This window comes from Ammospiza nelsoni, chromosome 3, assembly GCF_027579445.1.
Source record: "Ammospiza nelsoni isolate bAmmNel1 chromosome 3, bAmmNel1.pri, whole genome shotgun sequence".
Lineage (NCBI taxonomy): Eukaryota > Metazoa > Chordata > Aves > Passeriformes > Passerellidae > Ammospiza > Ammospiza nelsoni.
Genome location: NC_080635.1, coordinates 109767134 through 109785711, shown reverse-complemented (window position 1 = coordinate 109785711; position 18578 = coordinate 109767134). Strand labels below are relative to the sequence as shown.

The 18578-nt window shown below is 42.3% G+C and overlaps 1 protein-coding gene across 2 annotated transcripts in view; it reads left to right on the top strand.

Annotated features, from left to right (window-relative positions):
* Positions 1 to 18578, top strand: part of RUNX2 (RUNX family transcription factor 2) — a 214841-nt gene that overhangs the window by 136061 nt on the left and 60202 nt on the right. Inside the window, exon 7 of one of the 2 annotated variants that reach the window (XM_059469212.1) lies at positions 10522 to 11000. The exons of the other annotated variant lie outside the window; for it this stretch is intronic. Within the exon in view, the coding sequence (XP_059325195.1) occupies positions 10522 to 11000 (479 nt within the window). Of the gene's footprint in view, positions 1 to 10521; positions 11001 to 18578 lie in introns of those variants that run through there. 2 annotated transcript variants of the gene reach the window in all.

The following is an 18578-nucleotide window of genomic DNA, read 5'->3' as shown; positions in this document are numbered from 1 at the left end:
CAGGATCAGAAATCAACATCATGGCCCTGCTTGTGGACAGGGACCGAGGCTGAAAAAGCCCTTTGAAGGCAGAAGTTATTTTGGAGGAGAAAAGTATGGTTTTAATTGTTTAGATGAGGGGGTTTCGTGTTTTATAGATGTCTGGGGGCTGGGGAGGTGCTCTTCTTTCTCTGTGTATGATATTGTTCAAGGCAAAAAAAAAAAAGAATTATCTACATTTGTGAATTAAAATTTTTTTTGGCCAGAAGTGTAATGATTTGTAGGGTTTGATTTTTCTCTGGGAAAAAAAAAAGAAAACAGAGCGTTTTGAAAAACAAGGCCGAGTAACCAAAATATGTTTGTTTTTGTTTAAATCGTTCAGTAGAGAAATCATCTCTTGTCTATTGTTAAGAGGTTTAAATCAAAGGCAAGTCCTACATATTCTAAAATATACAGACAACTCTTTGAAAGCAACGCCAAGCCAAACTTTAAAAGAGACCTTCTCCTTGATGCAGAAGTTTTCAGTTAGTTACTGTGCTGGGGCTTGAGTGGAAAGAACCAGCCTGAGAAACAAATGGCAAATCCGCGTTTTGGCAGCGAAAGCCAGCAAGAGCATCATATTAATAGCACACGAGACCTTTCCACAGCCATCCTCGTCCAGGGCTTTTCCAGCAGCAGTGAGGAAAAGCCTTTGCAGTTCGTGGGTATTTTTTTTGTGTTCACATTTGGCTGTGGAAGTTTGAAGCGAGCGAATGGAGGGCCTGATCCTCGCATGTTGGGTGGTCCCTCCCACCGCAAATAACCCTATTGGAAACAGAGGGACTATTTGTGGAGTCATTTGTTTGTCAGGAAAAGTAAGGTTTGTAGGATACGGCCCCAATTAGCAGCCAAATTCCTGGTTATTTTCTTGTGATAAAAAGGCGGGTATCTGATGCAGAGATGCACGTAGCATGTCTCCAGTTCCCATTTGAACTCCTGCCGCTTGATCTGTGCTTCTTCCCACTTCCTCAGCTGTGCAATTATTCCACAGTAGCTTGGATGAGCTCGGTCCTTTCCTCCTGCCTCCAATCCTTTTCTGTTCTGTTTGGGATTGTTCTGCTCTCTGGTACCCATCAGTGAGGGCACCTGGCAGTTGGTCTTGAGCTTTGGTTCCAAGGACAGTAGGCAGGTGATATCCACCCCCTGCCTGGCAAACCAAATACACCATCCCACAATAAGCCCTGCTTTTAGTATGGCTTGGTTACAGCCAACCCCATCCATGACATATCCTCTCCTGAATCCGGCATTTTCCAGGAGATTAACTTAATGGACAGTTTATCACTGAGTTGTAGCTTTTGGAAGGGCAGGAAGGAAAGGGAAGGACGGAAAATTTGTAAGGGAAGGAAAAAATTGCTCCCACAGGTTACCAGACAGTGGGCACCTGCCCAACCCATGCAGGCTGGCACAGGCAGGACCATGGCTCTGCTGATCCCATGTGAGCTTGGCAGATGCCAGGAGAGCTTTTTGGGAGCTGCAGGAATGCTGATAGTAGTGTCCTTATTTTGGGGAGGAGGAGTGCTCTTGTTAGTTGTATTATTTTGTGACTCCCTGTTTTGGTAGCCATAAGTCATTAGTTGGTTTCAATTTTCCTTCCCCCCCCCTCCCCTGAAACTGAAATAAGGATTGAAAGGGAAGAATTTTCCTTCTTTTTTTCCCTCTTTTTTTTCTTTTTTTTTTTTTTTTTTTTTTTTTTTGGCTAATCTGAGGCACACTGCCACATCTGAAGCCACTTGGCTTATTATGGATTTCATGGAAACTGATTCCCTGAAAGTGTTTCCATATGTGTGTTCCCAATATATCCCATCCTTTTCTAAATGGGAGTACAAACTCGCACACGAGCTGGAAATGGCTTCAGGATGTGACAGAGAAGTCATATGACTGGAGTGGCACTGTGTGTGGCCCTCTCTGAAAGACACGGTGTCCTGTGTGCTGGCTCCTATCCTACAGTAGATCCAGTTTCAAAGAATATCTTCCTTCACGGCTTCTTAAAAACTCTTAATCAAGAAGCAGCAAGGAATCCTCAGTCCTCAGGAGAGATGTCCATTAGTTGAATAAGATGCAAAAGGAAAATTTGGATAGGGAGGGAAAAGGAGGGGTTTAAAGGGTGAAATAACAGAGCAATGCCAAGGGCTTCCCCCCCTTCCCTGTCCCTGCAAAACATAGTTCCTTTGTGTCTGCTAGAGGATCAGATGGTATTTCTGAGTTAGTAGCATGCAGTGGAAAAGTACAATTCATGACAACATTGGAAACAAATATTTATACTGGACAGTTAAGGCACATTTTTCTGAAAAGAAGAAAAAAAAGAAAAAGGAGGAATAAAGTAGCCTGTGAGCCATGATGTATATTATCTTCCCATTCACTGGATTTACTCAGGATTCCTGTCCCGCTGCTCTCCATCGCCGTGCCTACTCCGCAGCCCTGTGGTTTCACCCCCTTGCTGTATACAACACTCTGAGGTCGCTCTCCAAGAAAAGCCTCAAGTGCTCCTGCTGATGCCTTTCGGCTGGCGAAGAGCAGTGACTGAAATTCAGGCAGGAGAATTTGGGGAAGAGCGAGCGGAGAGCGCTGCACGCTCGTGTGCGTGTTTGTGCCACGCGGTGCTGCAGAGCTCCTGCACTTATTTCCAGGAAACTTTATTTACTCTTTGGTTCCAGTGCAGCCCGTAGATGGCCTGAGACTTTAAACAAGCAGGGGGCTTTTGATACACTGCCAATTCCTTTCCACCCAAATCACCCGTGACAGCTCCAGACTGGAGTCACTGAGATGAGATAGCAAAGGCTGAGAAGTTCAGAGGCTCCCCATCACACCAGGTCAACAGGCATCCACAGGTGGCAGGTCATAACCACCAACCCAGGATCTATTTCTATAATGTGACCATTTGTCCCCCTCCTGTGGTTCTCATTAGGAAGGTTTATAAATCCTGAATAAGTGAGGCATCATCTATGAATGAGACGGTGGTGGCTGAAGCTTCCACAGCTTCATTTCTGTTCCTAACAGTCCATCTAGAAGGGGTTGGTTGTGATGTTCCCTAAATTGATGTTCCCTATTGATGTTCCCTAAATTTTAGATGAGTTATCTCTGGGAGTGCAGAGAGCAGCCACCTGTGTTTCAGTGCTTAATGTCACCTAGCAGACCTCAGTGCCTTAAGGAAAGAAAGCAGCTTCATGCAGCAGAAAAGTGAGGGAGCAGGACAGGTAATGACAGAGCCCAGGCTGAAGAAATGCAGAGAAACTCCAATTTTGGTGTTAAGCAATATAACATCTCTGTTTGAGAAATGCTCTCCTTTATTTGCACGAGTGGTACTTTAATGGCCACTACTAACTATGTTATTTATGGGGTGTTTCTCCCAGCAAAGGGCTTAGGTGCAGCACCATAAATTCAATGAAAACATCTATCTGCAAATTAATCTGTGGCATTTTAGGTGCCAAAGACCTGTTACCTAAATACCAGGAGGCACCAGTGTGCAGTTTACTGTGTGAACTGGGGTACTGAGGGACTGTGAGAAGTGATGCACTGGAATTAGGGTCTTGCCTGCTGTGTGTGAGGCTCTGAAAGGGTTAAAGTGTTCCTTCCTCCCTCTGACTTTTGTGAGGCTGCTGTGCTTAATAATGTTGCAGTTTAAATGGTCCCAACTAGGCCTTGAAGTTAACACCTTGTTGAGGTGAAGAAAAGAGGAGGGGGGGCAGTTCACACATTTTCTGCAGCTATTGTTTGCCAGGAGACCTTTCTGGGGCGACCTGGAGCGGGGGGGGGGGGGGGGGGGGGGGGGGGGGGGAAGGAAATTGAGAAAAAAAATAATGTCAAATGCTTTTTTACTTTCTTTTCTCCTGAACTAAAGGGAGGGAAAAGAGCATTTAAAAACATATCGTTTCCTATGATAAATTGTTCCAAAAATCCAGATGACACGTGGGGAAAGCAACCCAGGGAGGGAGAAGCCCCGTGCATCATTTCTGTGGTGCTGCATGGCCCTTGCCCTCCCAGCACCTAGACACTTGCTGCTGGATGTGTGGGAGGAATGTCCCTGAGCTCCTGCACGAAGCTGAGCACCAGGGTAGGTTTGTGAGATCAGGACCTAACAGCTACAGCTGTTAGGAATAGGAATAGATACAGGAGGAGATGTTTTGGGATCCCTGGGAACTGCAGTCCCCATCTCCATTCTTCCAGAGGGAAGGTGGTACAGCAGCTTTGGAGAGACAGAGGCTTGCCTGGAAGAAAGCAGGAAGATGATGCTGTGTGTGATTCAATAAACAGCAGACACAGGGAACAAGAATTTAACAAAATGAATTTAACAAAAAGTAACACTGTCCCCCTGATAAAGAAGGATGCTGGGGGAAAACCCAAAGAGATCCAGATGGAAAATAATCACTCCCCAATTAAAACACACTGCAAAGAATCCTTCAGACTGGCAAAACCAGGAGCTCAGAAATTAGAAAATCGCAGTCCTTACATTGCCTGTGCAACTTTAAATCAGTCTCGTTCTGCTTACGCATTATATTACAAATTTTAATTACAGGATCACATGATACTTTTCCCACGGGATTCCTGTCTCATTCAGTGCACAGGATGGACAGTGCTAACTTAATGAGCAGCTCTTCAATATTTTGTTTGCTTCTTGTTCTTTGCATTTCCTCAGGCCTTGCTTATTGCAGAGCATTAAGTGCTGCTCTGAAGAAGGAATCCTTAATTTCTTGCTTGGCTTTGCTCTAATATTTCTGCCATAGCATTTGTATGGCACAGTTCACTGCAGTGCAATATTCCCAAGAAAAAAAAGAACCCTCTTTAGAAAGAGAAATGAGACTGACCTTAAGGTCTCATGTCGTTCAGTGCCCCCTCTGTGTGTCACCTACAGCACAATTTCAGTTCTGTCTGTGTCCTTGCATTCAGACCTGTGATCCCGTTGGCTTCAGCTGCAGCTGGGAATGTTTAGCACACGTGCAAATCAGAAGCCAACATCTTAGCTGCACACAGAAAATGAGGGAAGTGAAAATGGGATTTGGAGACATTTCAACTGAGTCATGTAGGAGCCATGTGGCAGAAACATATAAAATCCAGTTAACTCAGGAAATAATTGGGTCTCTCTCGCCTTGTTCATTTCACCCCTTCTGATTTCTTGGAGCAGTGGATCTGAGGAATATATAGACAATGGTCTTCTCTTTTCCTCAGCTCAGATGCATCTCCAGAGGTGGCCAGCTTGGGCAGGTTAATGAGAAAGGAATAGCATCTTATGTAGCTGAATGCTTTGTCATAGCACATTTGGAGAAGTATCTTGAATGCTGGTGTTCCCAAAGTTTCTCACTCTTCACATGGTAACCTTAATAATATCCCTTTGTTTGCCTCTGGTTATGTTTATAGTTTCTCAGTTTCTAAAAAAAAGCAAACCCCAAATAACCCCACCTTCCCAAATATTACTTTGCAATGTTATAGGAACACCCTCATGGTCTCCTTTCACTCAGGGTCTGCCATCCCAAAGAATGGAGCCATCAATGGACTGATCCTTCTTAGGCTGGCATGGGGACAGGTGGCAATGTCCCTGTGTTTCAGCAATGTTTGCAGAAAAAATGCTAGGACTTGTGACTCCTGGATTTCATTCCAGTCTCCAGACAAGTGTCTTTATAGGGGCACAGACTTTTCTGCCCATTTTTAGTCAGAGTGCTTATGATTTGTTCATATTTGGCTGGATTTTCATGACAACATCTCTCACACAAAAGCCACTCCTATTCCAAAGTTCAAGTCTTTACTTCAAAGCATGGAACTGGTACAGCTTTTCAAAGGAAGGCTCCTCAGAGTTTAAGATTCGTAAAACAATGTATTTTTCCCAGCAGAAGAGTTTCAGCTGAAATTTTAAAAACAAATAAATGCATAAATCAAAATTTAGCCTGAGACAGACGCCCAGCATGGACAATTTCAGCCAGAGCATTTAAAGTTTGGCAAAGCTGTTAGAGACTGAAATCGTCTCATCATGTGAAGTGTGTGGCATGTTTCATCCAAGGCGATATTATCAGCTGTAAGTAATCCAGGCTGTGCTTATAATTCAGAGACATAGATGTTGGGAAGGAAAAAACTATTTTAATAGGTCAATTAGTACAATGTCCCAGCCTGAATTGAACTGTTGAACAAAACCCCACAAAACTAGTTTCGACTTCAGCAAATGTCTTAACACTGAAGTTCCCTGAAACACAAGGGAATCATTTAGCTACTGGTAAATAAATTTAACTATATGTTGCTGAATTTCCTGGAGACAGACTGTTCAGTGAATACAGAATTACTCTGGTTTTCGTGCATCGAAAGATTCTGCATTGACTTGATGGGCTAGAAATTTCCCTATGAAACATATGTAGTAACTCAAGGGGACTTTTTTTCTTTTTAGTGACCACTTATAGCATTAAAGAACAAAACAAATTGTAGTATTTTTAAGTTATAAAAATATCCCATAAGTCTTTAAAGTATATGTTAGCTGGCTGTACCTACAAGGAATTAATCTGTCCACAGTACATTATGATCTTTAATAATTGGGAATGATTGACCAAAGTGCTGTAAACCTGACAGAAATTTGTTGCCTGATTTTCTGCAAACCACAAGTGCAGCTTATTAATTGAGACCTGAGCATTAATTAGCACTAGCTTGCATCTCTAAACTGCAAAGGAGAAATGACCTTGAAACATGCAGCTGTGAATGGTGGAGCTGCAAAGCTGCAGCAGGTAAAATTGGGTTTTCAGCGCGAACACAAAACAATTTGAGCTGTCTGCTGGCAAATGCCCAGGTCTAGGGTTTTTAATGAGGCTTCTGCATCAAAATAAGTGAAGCCACATGGAATTTTAATTGTTCTTATTCTAAATATGAAACACACTGGAGCAGTATTCTTGAATCTGGGATGTTAGCATATATATTGGCATATTAACATGAGCTTTTCTGTTCTAAACATTTAGCTCTCAGAAAACTAGAGTGCCAGGCTATGTTAGGAAGGAATCAGATTGGAAAATCTAAAAATTGTTTAACCTGGACTCATTCAGATGTAAAATGTTTAGGTTTTTATTTTCAAAAATACATATTTTTCTTTTTCTTTTTTTTTTTAATTGTTAAGCCCAGTCAGCTGATGAGACTGTAAAGGAGAAGATCAATTGCTGTGCTCTTTGATGTGTCCCTCTTTCTGGTGGCACAAAATAAAGTCTGTTCTCTTTATACAAGTGTTGTTTTGCAATGTGGTGCCCACGATGTAGAGCAGAGGGTCTGTGCTTCACCCATTTAGTGCAAGCTATCACGAGAGTGGGAATTCACAGATGCAAATGGTTTTCTTGATCTGACAAAGGAAAAAATTAGCATAGAACTTTAATCCTCCTGGGGGAAGGAATAAATAAATTATTATAATATTATAGTTATTATATACTTGCACTGTCATGTTACTGTATTGCTGATCCACATCACTGTTTGTGCACAGCTGGATATACAAAGATGGGTGCCATACCCAGTAGAACTACTTCTCTTCCCAGCCCAGCAAAGAGCTTAACATGTATAAATGAATAGGAATCTGGGGTTTCCAAGTTCAAACCAAAATCAACCTTAACATAAGGAGGTAGCACAGAGAAAGGAGGAGAGTGAAAATGCATCAGCAAGATTGAACATCAGTGAGGGTGGCAAGAAGCTGAGATTTAGAGATGACTTTTTAGTAGGTTTCCCTTAGAAATGAGACTTTAGAACAGAGAACTTTTTCTGATCTTTAAAAATTATTTTACATAATGGAGATACAACAAGGCTGGGAACAAATTGCAGCCCTGTGCAGGGAGTTATGGAGACAGCAAAAGACACTTGGGCAAAAGGGGAGTTGGAGAAGTGAGTATGCAGGAGCTGTGCAGACACAGCCATGACTGAGATAAGACAGGGTTATGGTTGTTTGGCCTTTTGGTAAATACAATTGTGCTTTACAAGCAACAGTAAAAACAAACAAGTGTGGATTTACTAGGGTACATAAGGAGGTCTGCAGCCCCACATTTGAAATGCCTACGTGTGGTGTGCACATTCCCAGTCATTCCACACAGACATAATCTCTTGGCAGCACCATGCAGATAATGTTTGGATCTAGCTCTGAAAGGGAGATTGCCTTTTAATGTGCAAAACTGTGTGGAGACCTTTGTATTAAGGAAAAAAAAAGAGTATTGGTTGCAAAGAAACCAAAAATACCAATGCTCTTCTACACCCTTAGACTCACACCAATTCCACCTTTGATTTTAAAAACCTTGTTTAGCTTCTATCAGGGTAAACCAAGAGCAACTCTGTTCATGCTTGGAGAGTTGCAATAACAATAAATAAATAAAAAAAAAAGAATAAGCAGTAGCAGATTGAAAGTCAGTATTTTGAGCAGCTGGGGAAATTATGTTCTAACCTTATATTTCCAGATACGTATCAGACCTGTTCACAATATAAAGGATAGTGTTCCAAAATTACAGCTTTGAATCTGGGTGGTATTGCCTCTGGCTATTGTTTGCAGTTGGGAACGAAAGGAGTTGCATCAAGTAGTAAAGTGTTTGCTATAAAGGTACAAGTTATATTACATTCCAGGGAGCTGTGGTTGGAGGGGTTGATGATGGAGACAGACCCATTCACCCATAGGTCACTGATCCAGCCCCAGATAAAGATAATAGCAATCACATTGTCATCAGAGTTTGGAATGGGCTTTTACTGCCCACTTATAGTTCTGTGCTTAATATTGTTAGAGATGGAGGATTATAATCCCCAGGTTTCAGGCTGATTTGGAGGCTTGGCTGGCTGTGGGCCAGGTCCTCCAGTCTGAACCCAAACTGCTCCTGAGCTTTGCCCCACTGCTGCTTTCAGATATCATTGTAGGCATGGGTTCACTGAGCTGGGAGGACAGGCCAGAATAGTGATCTAAATTTCAAAATGTGCCACACAAGGTGGCAGAGGCTGTGGGGTCTGTTGCTTACAGCAGAGTGGACCAGGAACAGAAGGGCTGGAGAGACCTTTCTTTTACAAAGCAATGTCAGCAGGGCAGATCTGAAGCCTGTCCACAAGGAAAATCATTGTTTCATCTTAAACTGAGGATACACAGAACATTTTACTGTTTAGCACATCAGTTTGGCATCTAGAAGATGCCATATTTTCCTTTTAGTTAACCTTTCAGGTTCAGCAGACTGACAAAGAGGTGAGTGAACCCTTGGATCTGCAGGGCTGTAAAGCTGTAGGAGTGTCAGCAGGAAGTGCAGGAAGGATCCATTTGATTTCATAATTTTCCCCCTTTATTTACACCCTGCTCTTTTCAGCTCTCTATAAATGTATGTGTCTGCTGCATAGCGGCCATTGCATTTGCCTCCTCCTGCTCTGTACTTCCTCATTAGGCTTTCCCTCTTTCCCTCTGTCCTTTTCCACTTTGTTTTCCACTCTTCTGACTCTCAGTACAAGCTTTCACCATCTTTGTTTTCTGCTCCTGTCCATCCCACAATCTCCTAAGCGCATCACCAAGCTAACGTTTGCTTTCCAGTTCTGCTCCAAAGCTTTGGGTGTTTGATGTGGGATTAGAAATTAGGCAAAATGAGTTTACCCATCCCTGTTTTGCCTTAGACTCCAGTTCACAGCGTTACCATCCAGACGTTCACAGTAGTCATAAACTGTGTGGTCTTTTTTTTTCAACCAGACTGCAGAGACTACATACGAAACCAAATTTTTTTTCAATGGCAAAAAGAGTGTTGGGCTTGTAATTTTCCATCAACTTCTCTGAAGAGTAAAATCTGCATTTTTTCTATCAGCTTAATGGCCTTGTCCGTCCTTCAGATGCAGCAAACTGTTTTTTGGCCAAAGGAAGCAGCTGAGTGGATTCTCACCTAAATAAATTGTTTTAAAGCAAGAAGTGGGTCTTAGTCACCCCCAGTGTAACTCTCCTGGTGTCAGTGGTGCAGTTAACTTGGTGTTGCCAGCTCTTGTAGCTTTACTACAAGTTGCAAAGTGATTTCTACTTTTCTGGAAACCCCAGCTCCTGACAGCCTGTGCTGAGGTGGGAATCTCAGCTATCGTGTGCAACCAGACCTGAGTTTCTCAAGAGGCTCAAGCAAAAAAACAGAGACACATGACCCTCAAAACTCTGAAAGCAGAAGGCAAATCAACTCCAAGTCCACCCTTCTTTTTTGTCTCTTTTTTAATCTCTATATTTTATCAAATTTTTGTCCCCTTTATTTTTTGGCTCTTTTCCAATCTCTTGATTTTTGAGATTTTTTTTTCCCTTCAACCTGACTCATGACCTTTGAGCACTTCAGGTTGGCAATGCTGCTCCCTCCATTGGCATCAGTGGAGTTAGACCAGGGATGAGTTTGGCCCAGCGCTTCCAGAAGACAGATGTGTGACTCTGTTCCTTGCAATGTGTTGCTTGATATGATCTGCTGTTCTCTTGGGGGCCAAAAGAAGTGGGTTATCTTAGAAAAATAAAATTCTATCATCACGTGATACAAAAAATGGTATTTACAGAATTGTTTTCCCCCGTCTTTTGTTATAATTTTTTAGGTGCTTCAGAGCTGGGCCCATTTTCAGATCCCAGGCAGTTCACAAGCATTTCATCCCTCACTGAGAGCCGCTTCTCCAACCCACGAATGCACTATCCAGCCACCTTTACCTATACACCGCCAGTCACCTCAGGCATGTCACTGGGTATGTCCGCAACCACTCACTACCACACCTACCTGCCACCTCCCTACCCCGGCTCTTCCCAAAACCAAAGTGGACCTTTCCAGACCAGCAGCACTCCATATCTCTACTATGGCACATCGTCAGGATCATACCAGTTCCCCATGGTGCCGGGAGGGGACCGCTCCCCTTCCAGGATGCTCCCGCCGTGCACCACCACGTCCAACGGCAGCACACTGCTAAACCCTAACTTGCCCACCCAGAGTGACGGGGTGGAGGCGGATGGCAGCCACAGCAGCTCCCCAACCGTCTTGAATTCTAGTGGCAGGATGGATGAGTCCGTTTGGAGGCCGTACTGAGATTTCTTCCGTAGCCGGCCCGACCTCCGCAAGCCAAAAAAAAAAATTCACCAAACCACCAAACGGTCGACTAACTACGAAGTGCCTGTTTTTTGTTTCTTTTTTTTAAAAAAAAACCAGATTTTACCAATATGTGCAACTGGTATGTGTAGATGGGATGATAATGGCCATAAATAACACAAGAGTTACCAACATACCACAACCCATGTTTCAGATTATGTGAATCAAAGCACATATTTTCTTTTTCTTTTTTTCCCCTTGGAAGCATTTTACCTTGTTTTATATTTAAAATGTACTTCCTACACACACACAGACACAAAAAAAAATCACCCCCTCCTTTTATTTTCTTTTTTTTTTTTTTTTTTTTTTTTTTTTTGTATTTTCCTTCTACTTTTTTTCCCCTAGAGTTTTGTAATAACTAGTGAGTACTTTTGCCAACAAGGAGAGAACGGACTCCCCGGCTATCAGGAGAAACATGGTGATGCAAGGCAAAGGCTGCATTCCCTTTTATTTTAATAGAAAACCAAAACTAGCCATGAACTCCAGATACAGTTGCAATCATACAACGTATGGGACCCTCTCCACACCTGTAGTGCAATTCACCTGGTTTGTATTGGTGCACATAAAAAGGAAAGCAAAGAGCAAGTTGCTTCCGTTTTGCTATGATCCATTCAGACGAAAACAGCTGTCCCAAAAAACTCTGTCCGAGCCTTGCTGCGCATAACGGTTGGAATTTCTGTGTTCATTGCTTTCTTGGTTTGTTTTTGGGTACTTAAAGAGAATGAGTTTTCAAGTTAGGTGAGCCAACCCCGGGGTTTCCTTTTTGCTTTTGTATCCGTTCGTTTTGCCTTTGATTAGCCAAAAACCAAAAATAATAACCAAAACCTTGAAAAACAAAAAACAAAATGTTATTACTTATGCAAAATATGAGAATGGCAATATATATTACTAAAGCCAAAATGGTATACATAGTATTTGTGTTTGGCTATGTTCTTTTTCTATTTTTTTTTAAATTATAAATGTGTAAAATTTGAGGTTGTTTGCTAACATGAATCATCACTTAAGTTTAAAAGAATATTTATAATTATTTAATGACATTTGGACCCTTTAAACGTTTCTTAATGTAATGATATATTGACTTCGGTCTCTAAAAGTGTTTTTTGTTTTGTTTAGCTTTTGTTTTTTTTATTACATTTCTGCAATAGTGTAAACCTCAGACCTTTACCCAACTCTGAAAAGCAGTTCCAGTGTGAACCAGTTTACAATGTGACTTAAAAACAACAAACCCAACCTAAATGCATCCACATCAAATGATTTGGGATGTAGGATCTTTTTATATAACTTATGAAGGAAATATTGTGTTTAAAATATTTTTATTAGCTGTCTGGTTGCCTTCAACACAGTCTTGCCTTTTAATCAGTAGTGTGGAGACACTGGAAAAATGGTAGGAAGGATGAAATATTTTCCACCCTTCCCCTAATTTCTTCTTCTCCAAGGATTTTTTCTCAGAACTTCAAAATTTGAAAAGATTCATATTTAAAATGGTCTATTTTGACAGCATAATTTGGATTTCGACAGGGGTTTTTTTTTCCCAAAGAAAAATCAAAACCGTTTCAAAGCCCGTATTTTGCAAATGATGAATTGTTGAATATCTCAGAAGTGGGATTAAGGGAGAAATGGTGAAACATTTTCCCCTCCCCTTGCAATTTCAGCCCACTCGGTGGAATTAAAAGTTTTCAAACTTGAGACAGAAACTGCCTGGTAGCGAGTCACCACCCGTTAGCATTAAATGCGGGAGCCGTGCAGATGCTGTGGTGGCTCCGAAGCTGATGTGGTTGTTGCCGTGTTAGAGGGATGAGCACAAGGGCAGCAATACTCACCTCTGCCCACACAGGAGACACAAACTCACCTTCAAAGCCACCCTGGGCCTCCCAGGGGTGGCACCAGCAGCACCCAAACCCCAATCTGTCTGTGGCCAAACTACCCCACAGAGAAGCCCCAGTTTTGCCCAGCCCAGGGCTGCCATGGCATGCAGGGAGGTGACATGGCATTGGCTGGACGTGGTGGGAGCTGAGTCATCCTCCCCACGCTCTCCCCAGGCAGGTGTTAAGCCTGGCTTAGTGGGAAGTTCAGCACGTGCCAGTGGGCTTGGCCAAAGCTCCCTCCTTCCACTGCCTCAGTCACCGCTGCCCGCAGCCTCCTCCAAGCTGCTCCTTGGGTGATCTTTGGCTACCTCCAAAGTACAGCAGCAAATCAACGCTGGGCACAGCCACACAGAGCCAGACACCACTGCTCATTAGCAGCGAAGCTGTTAACGAGCTGGCCTTAGCATGGTACAGCCCTCCAATCTGCGTGATGACGTGCTCTTAAAAATAATAAATTAATAAAGTCTTTGCCTTCTAAAGGTTGTATACCAAGTATGCTTAAAATATAAGTAAGACACTTTTTTTTTCTTCTAATACTTAGTTTTCCTTCAAAGATGGAAGCTGTAATTGATTCTATTTATTGTTGGTTTGTGGTAGCTTGAAGCATACCACTGTCCATTTATTTGTAACTGTAAAGTAACGTTTGTTAGTCTCAGCAGCACTTAAAAAACCAGTGTCTGGTTACACATTTCAGTTTTGTTTTTTGTTTAGTAAGCGAGAGAAAAAGAGATGTACTGCCAGTGCAAGCTGTTTCCTATTTAATAAAAGGTACTATATTTGTACATTATTTGTTATTGCTGAGAAGGGCTTTTTAAGGTTTACTGTATGCATATTAAGTAATTTTTAGGGTGCTTTTGTGTCGAAATGTTGTTAAGAGTGGCTGCAGGCAGCAACCCAGATTTTCTTTTTTTTTTTTTTCCTTATGACTTTGTTGTAAAATTCAAGCACTTCGTTTTTGTTTCTGGATAAATCCAGCACAGACCAGACTTTTGTTTTGCCCAATACCAACAGGACTCTGTTTGTGTCCCCGTGGTTTTTCAACTGGACCTTTAGGGACAAACGTTGAAAACGTTTTCTCCACCCCGTCAAGGCATGCATGCCTGATCAAGTAGATCAGTACCCTAGTCTGACCTGGCTCTGCCTGCTTGAGATAGGAAGGAAAGGATTTTTTAAGTACCTGTGGACAGAGGAGCACCAGCCCCTTGACTTTCACTAGATCCCCAAGCTCCTGAACCCTCCTGGTGCCTTTAGAAAATATGTCCCAGTACATCAGGCTGGTCATGGAGAGAGTCGTACAGGCTGAGGCAGAGATGCTTTCAGAAAATGCTTTCAGAGCTTTCAGAAAATGCTTTCAAGTTCACTTGGAAATGCTCTTGAATCAGATTTTCAGACCCAACCGGTGCTATGTAGTGAATAATATCAATTTATCTGAGCTTTTGTGAGGTGCTTGGCATCGCAGAACAGAGTTTTCTCAAAGGTACGACAGCCCTTCCCTTCGGGCAGTGGCAATCTTCGGCACCGGTCATAGACTTAAATAAAAAAAATTGCCTTTTTTTTACCTTCCAGCTTCATATCCTACCAAAGACTTTCTTACAGCACAACAGGCACAATGTCCCTTTTGCTGAACGAAGGATTAAATCCTCCTCTCCCTCCTTCTAAGGGTAACCAGATTGGGTGCAGTGGGTTGGGACAGAAAAGTAAAGGAAATTATTTATCCAACAGCATAATTCACGTGACATTTATAATTTCCTTTAAAAGCCCAGCTGCTGTGTCTTTCTAGCATTGAACCTTTGTTGCCAGCAGTCCCCTGAGCAAAGACTTACCAGTTTCCACAGGTACCATCAGGAGTGGGGAGAATTTTTGCACTTTCACCCTAAGCAAAGCAAGGCTCAGTCCCACGATGGGCTGCAGCAGCAGCAGCAAGCCATGAGCAAAAGCAATAATTAAACCTGGATCAGCCATGAGCTCAAAGAAGTCCCATTCTCTGCCCCCCTGAATTTCTTGTTGTTTTTAAATAGAATGCATTTCAGTTTAACATTTTCTGAGAAGTTTTTTTAGATGTTTGTTTACTTCCATGTTTACAGATAACTCTTTGCTTTTTTTTAATGCAGTACTTTTAAGTATATCAGCCAAAACCATACTTTTACAGTAACTTTAGGTAATATGAGTGACATTCCAATTTTTTTTGTTGTTAAATATGCTTTACCAATCTTGAATTTCCGCTGGAACAAAATATTTGTAGCATTTTGTGTAAATACAAGCTTTAATTTTTTTATTTTTTCAAATGCTGTCACCCAAGATTTGCTTTTCATGCACATATTGTACAAACACTCTGCTTTATGCCACAGACGATGATTGTGGATCAGTTTACTTCAACTTCAAAGGGACTATTTGTATTGTATGTTGCAACTGTAAATTGAATTGTTTGGCATTTTCTCATGATTGTAATATTAATTTGAAGTTTTAATTTCATTTTCAATAAAATGGCTTTTTTTTTTGTTAACGTTCTTCTACGCTTCTTTTTCTTCCTTGTCTCTTCTTGGCACCAGGCACGGTAAAGCAAGCACATGGTAGGACATGGGACCAGGCCGTCTGTGGCTGACCCATCAATTTCTGCAGCACTTCAGTTTTCAACTAAATATACAAATCAAGTTTCCAGACCCTTGGGTAGTGAAAGACACCTTCTAAACCTGATCTCAAATGTTGCTTCTTTTCCTGAGCCTGCAAATTATTGAAAATTGTGTTTCTTAGAGGAGTGCAAACTGTTCTCATCCATCTTGCTAGGCCACTAACTCTGGAATTGAACAACTGGCATTACCCAGGACATTCCCAGGGAAAACTGGGATAGATTTCTAAACTGGGAGGGAGGGATTTGGATTTGTGATGCTTTTCCATGATGGGGGCTGAGCTATCCCCACCTCTTCCTGGTCAGACCTGAGGAATGCAGTCCCAGATAATCTTGTGATTTGCATGGCCTGAGGCAAGAATAGTTTTCAAGCAGCAGAAGATGTATGGATTGGGAGGGGACTGAGGGAGGAGGCTATTTTTCCTCCAGCTTAGTGTCAGGTGTAGGAGGAGATGCAGCTAATAAATGTGAGGTTAAGTTCACCCTAGGCTGTCTGCAGGAGGAGAGGACAGGAGTTGTGTGCAAGCTTGTGCCTGGTTTCATAGTAAGTTCTTATCCTTTTTAGATATTTCTTGAGTCTGCAGAAGAGAAATAGTAGCACAGAGAGATGTGAGGTTCTGTTCATTTAGAGAAAACTTTTACTCTGAAGTTTAAATGTCACTGATACAGATTTTAGGAGCTCTTGTTGGCTTTACCATGGACCTACACATTTCTTGTGTGGTGGTTAAAACTCGAGGGCTCTTTCACTCCAGCTCATAATCCAAGTCCTGATTGTAGGAAAGCTTGATCCAAGAGTAAGGGACCAAGCAAACCAACCAATGTTCTGTAGTGTAGTTACTATAGAAATTGTTTTGTGGGGGACTCATGCTTCAAGGATTAGTGCTAAGGCTTTCTGCTGCCCTCTGGCCACACAGATTAACCCATCTCAGCTACCCACTGGCCAGAGGGACCCTCATTATAGTCTTGCTTTCATGGTCACTTAATGCAGATTCTCATCAATGGAAATAAAAAATTTTCTCAATTTTGTATGGTGAAGTGCTGGAACAGGTGCCATGGGACTTTATGGCACTTCTGTTCCTGGAGATTTACAGGGCCCAAATGGTAAAGCATGGAACAGCCTGGTCTGACCTTCAAGCTGAGGCTGCTTGAGCAGGAGGTTGATCTGGAGACCTCCCATAATTCTTTCCAAGTTATTCCATGGGCCTGTGAGGCAGGCTGGGAGCTGCCTGCTACAGGTTGTTGTCTGAGATAAAAACTGCTTTTGTGAGTGTCTGGAGAACACATATTCAGCTAAATGAAATCTGAGCAAAGAGGCTGGACAAGATTAAACTCATGCATAGGCAGGTTACTGAGGAGTTACAGTGATCTCTCTTTTCATAGAATCATAGAATGATTTGGGTTGAAAGAGACCTTAAAGATCAGTTTTTGTTGGTTTCTGCACATTTCTCTGGGAAATCTGCAGCAGATATGGTCAGCACAAGGCCTGATAGGGCCAAACCATCCCTCTGATCCAGTACAGTAGTTCCCACTGAACTTCCCCATGCTAGGGATGTTGGTTTTGATTTTTGGATTTGTTTACCCTGCAGCTTAAGAAGGCAACTCTTTTGCCTTAGCAAAGAAATCAACCACTTTGGAGGCAACTTACCACCGCTGGTGAACATGGAGGACAGCCTTGCACAGAGATGTGGAGTGGTGGGGGCAGATGAGACTCAAACTTCTTTAGGAGACAAGAGCTAGAGATGTTTCCTGCAAGGGGTGGTGACTGTTGTTTTCCCCATCTTTCAGTGCCAACAAATAGCATCTTGGGTTTAGGTTGTGAGGGTTGAACATCATCTCTGAAATGCTGGAGTCTGGCCTTGCTGGTCCCACACAGTCCTAGGCCGCCTCTCCCTGCTGGCCTCGGTTTTAACTTTTTAATTTCCTGTGGCTGTGAGCAACACTGGAAGTGCTCAGAGCAGCCACAGGCCTAAATCAGCCTTTTTTCTGCCTAAAACAAGCTCTTGGGAGGTGGGGGTGAGAAGAAGCAGGGTCTGACTTTATGGTTCAGCACCAAACCCCGTTCTGACACCAAATAAAACATTCATCAAGCTGTTTATTGGTGAAAAGAAGGAAATAACCTCAGTTATATACCCAAGGATTGACATGAACTGCCTAGTTACCTTCTGCATCATTGGGAGGAAATGTGTTGATATTTTGGGGTGAAAGCACTCCCCTGGGTAACCTCCCACAGATGAGCAGTGTTCTGCAGCATGTGGGGGGTGACACTAGAACATGTATTGGGTAGGGGTGCAGTGAGGGTGTCCCGCTCAGACACTCACCAGTGGATGGATGCTTGCAGAGCACAGACCAAGAGCATTATTAACTAGAAACATTTGCTGGATGGGTTAAAAATTATAAACAAATCTGTTAGAAATGCATAATCCTTGGACAGGTGATGGGCACAGCTCTGACATAAAATTATAGGAGCAGGTTGAGCATTTCTTCTTAACATTTTGAAGAAAAGTTTTAGCACAAGCTTAAAGCAAAAAATTAAATATTTAGCTTGGGCCTTCTGTGATTATCTTTTCTCTTTAGATCTACTGGTGCAGTGTCAGTCTGGGATGTGTGGAGATGTTCCCATGAGGACTCTTTGTGATACTTTTATGACTTTGGAGGGGTAAATCTCAGCATTTACCCCTCTGGGAATAGGAAACTGTTGGCGCCAGTAACAGATAAAACCATGAGATAGAAAGAGCAAATCCCAATCTTCCAAAAGCCTCTGGTGATCTGATGCAGTACAAACAAATAACTTGGGATGTACAACATAATTTAAAATTGAAGTTCTCAGGCCTGCCCTGCTACTCCTGTACACATTTAGTATATATGTTACTTAATGTACATGCAACCTGCATTTTAAATGTTGACTGTATTACCTAAATAACAAGCAGACTTGAATTTCCCTACTCCAGTTGTGTGAGAGTTTTACAAATCTCATAAGTATATTTGTAAGAACTTCTAAATATGAGACAAATTAGTTTTACTTCTGTA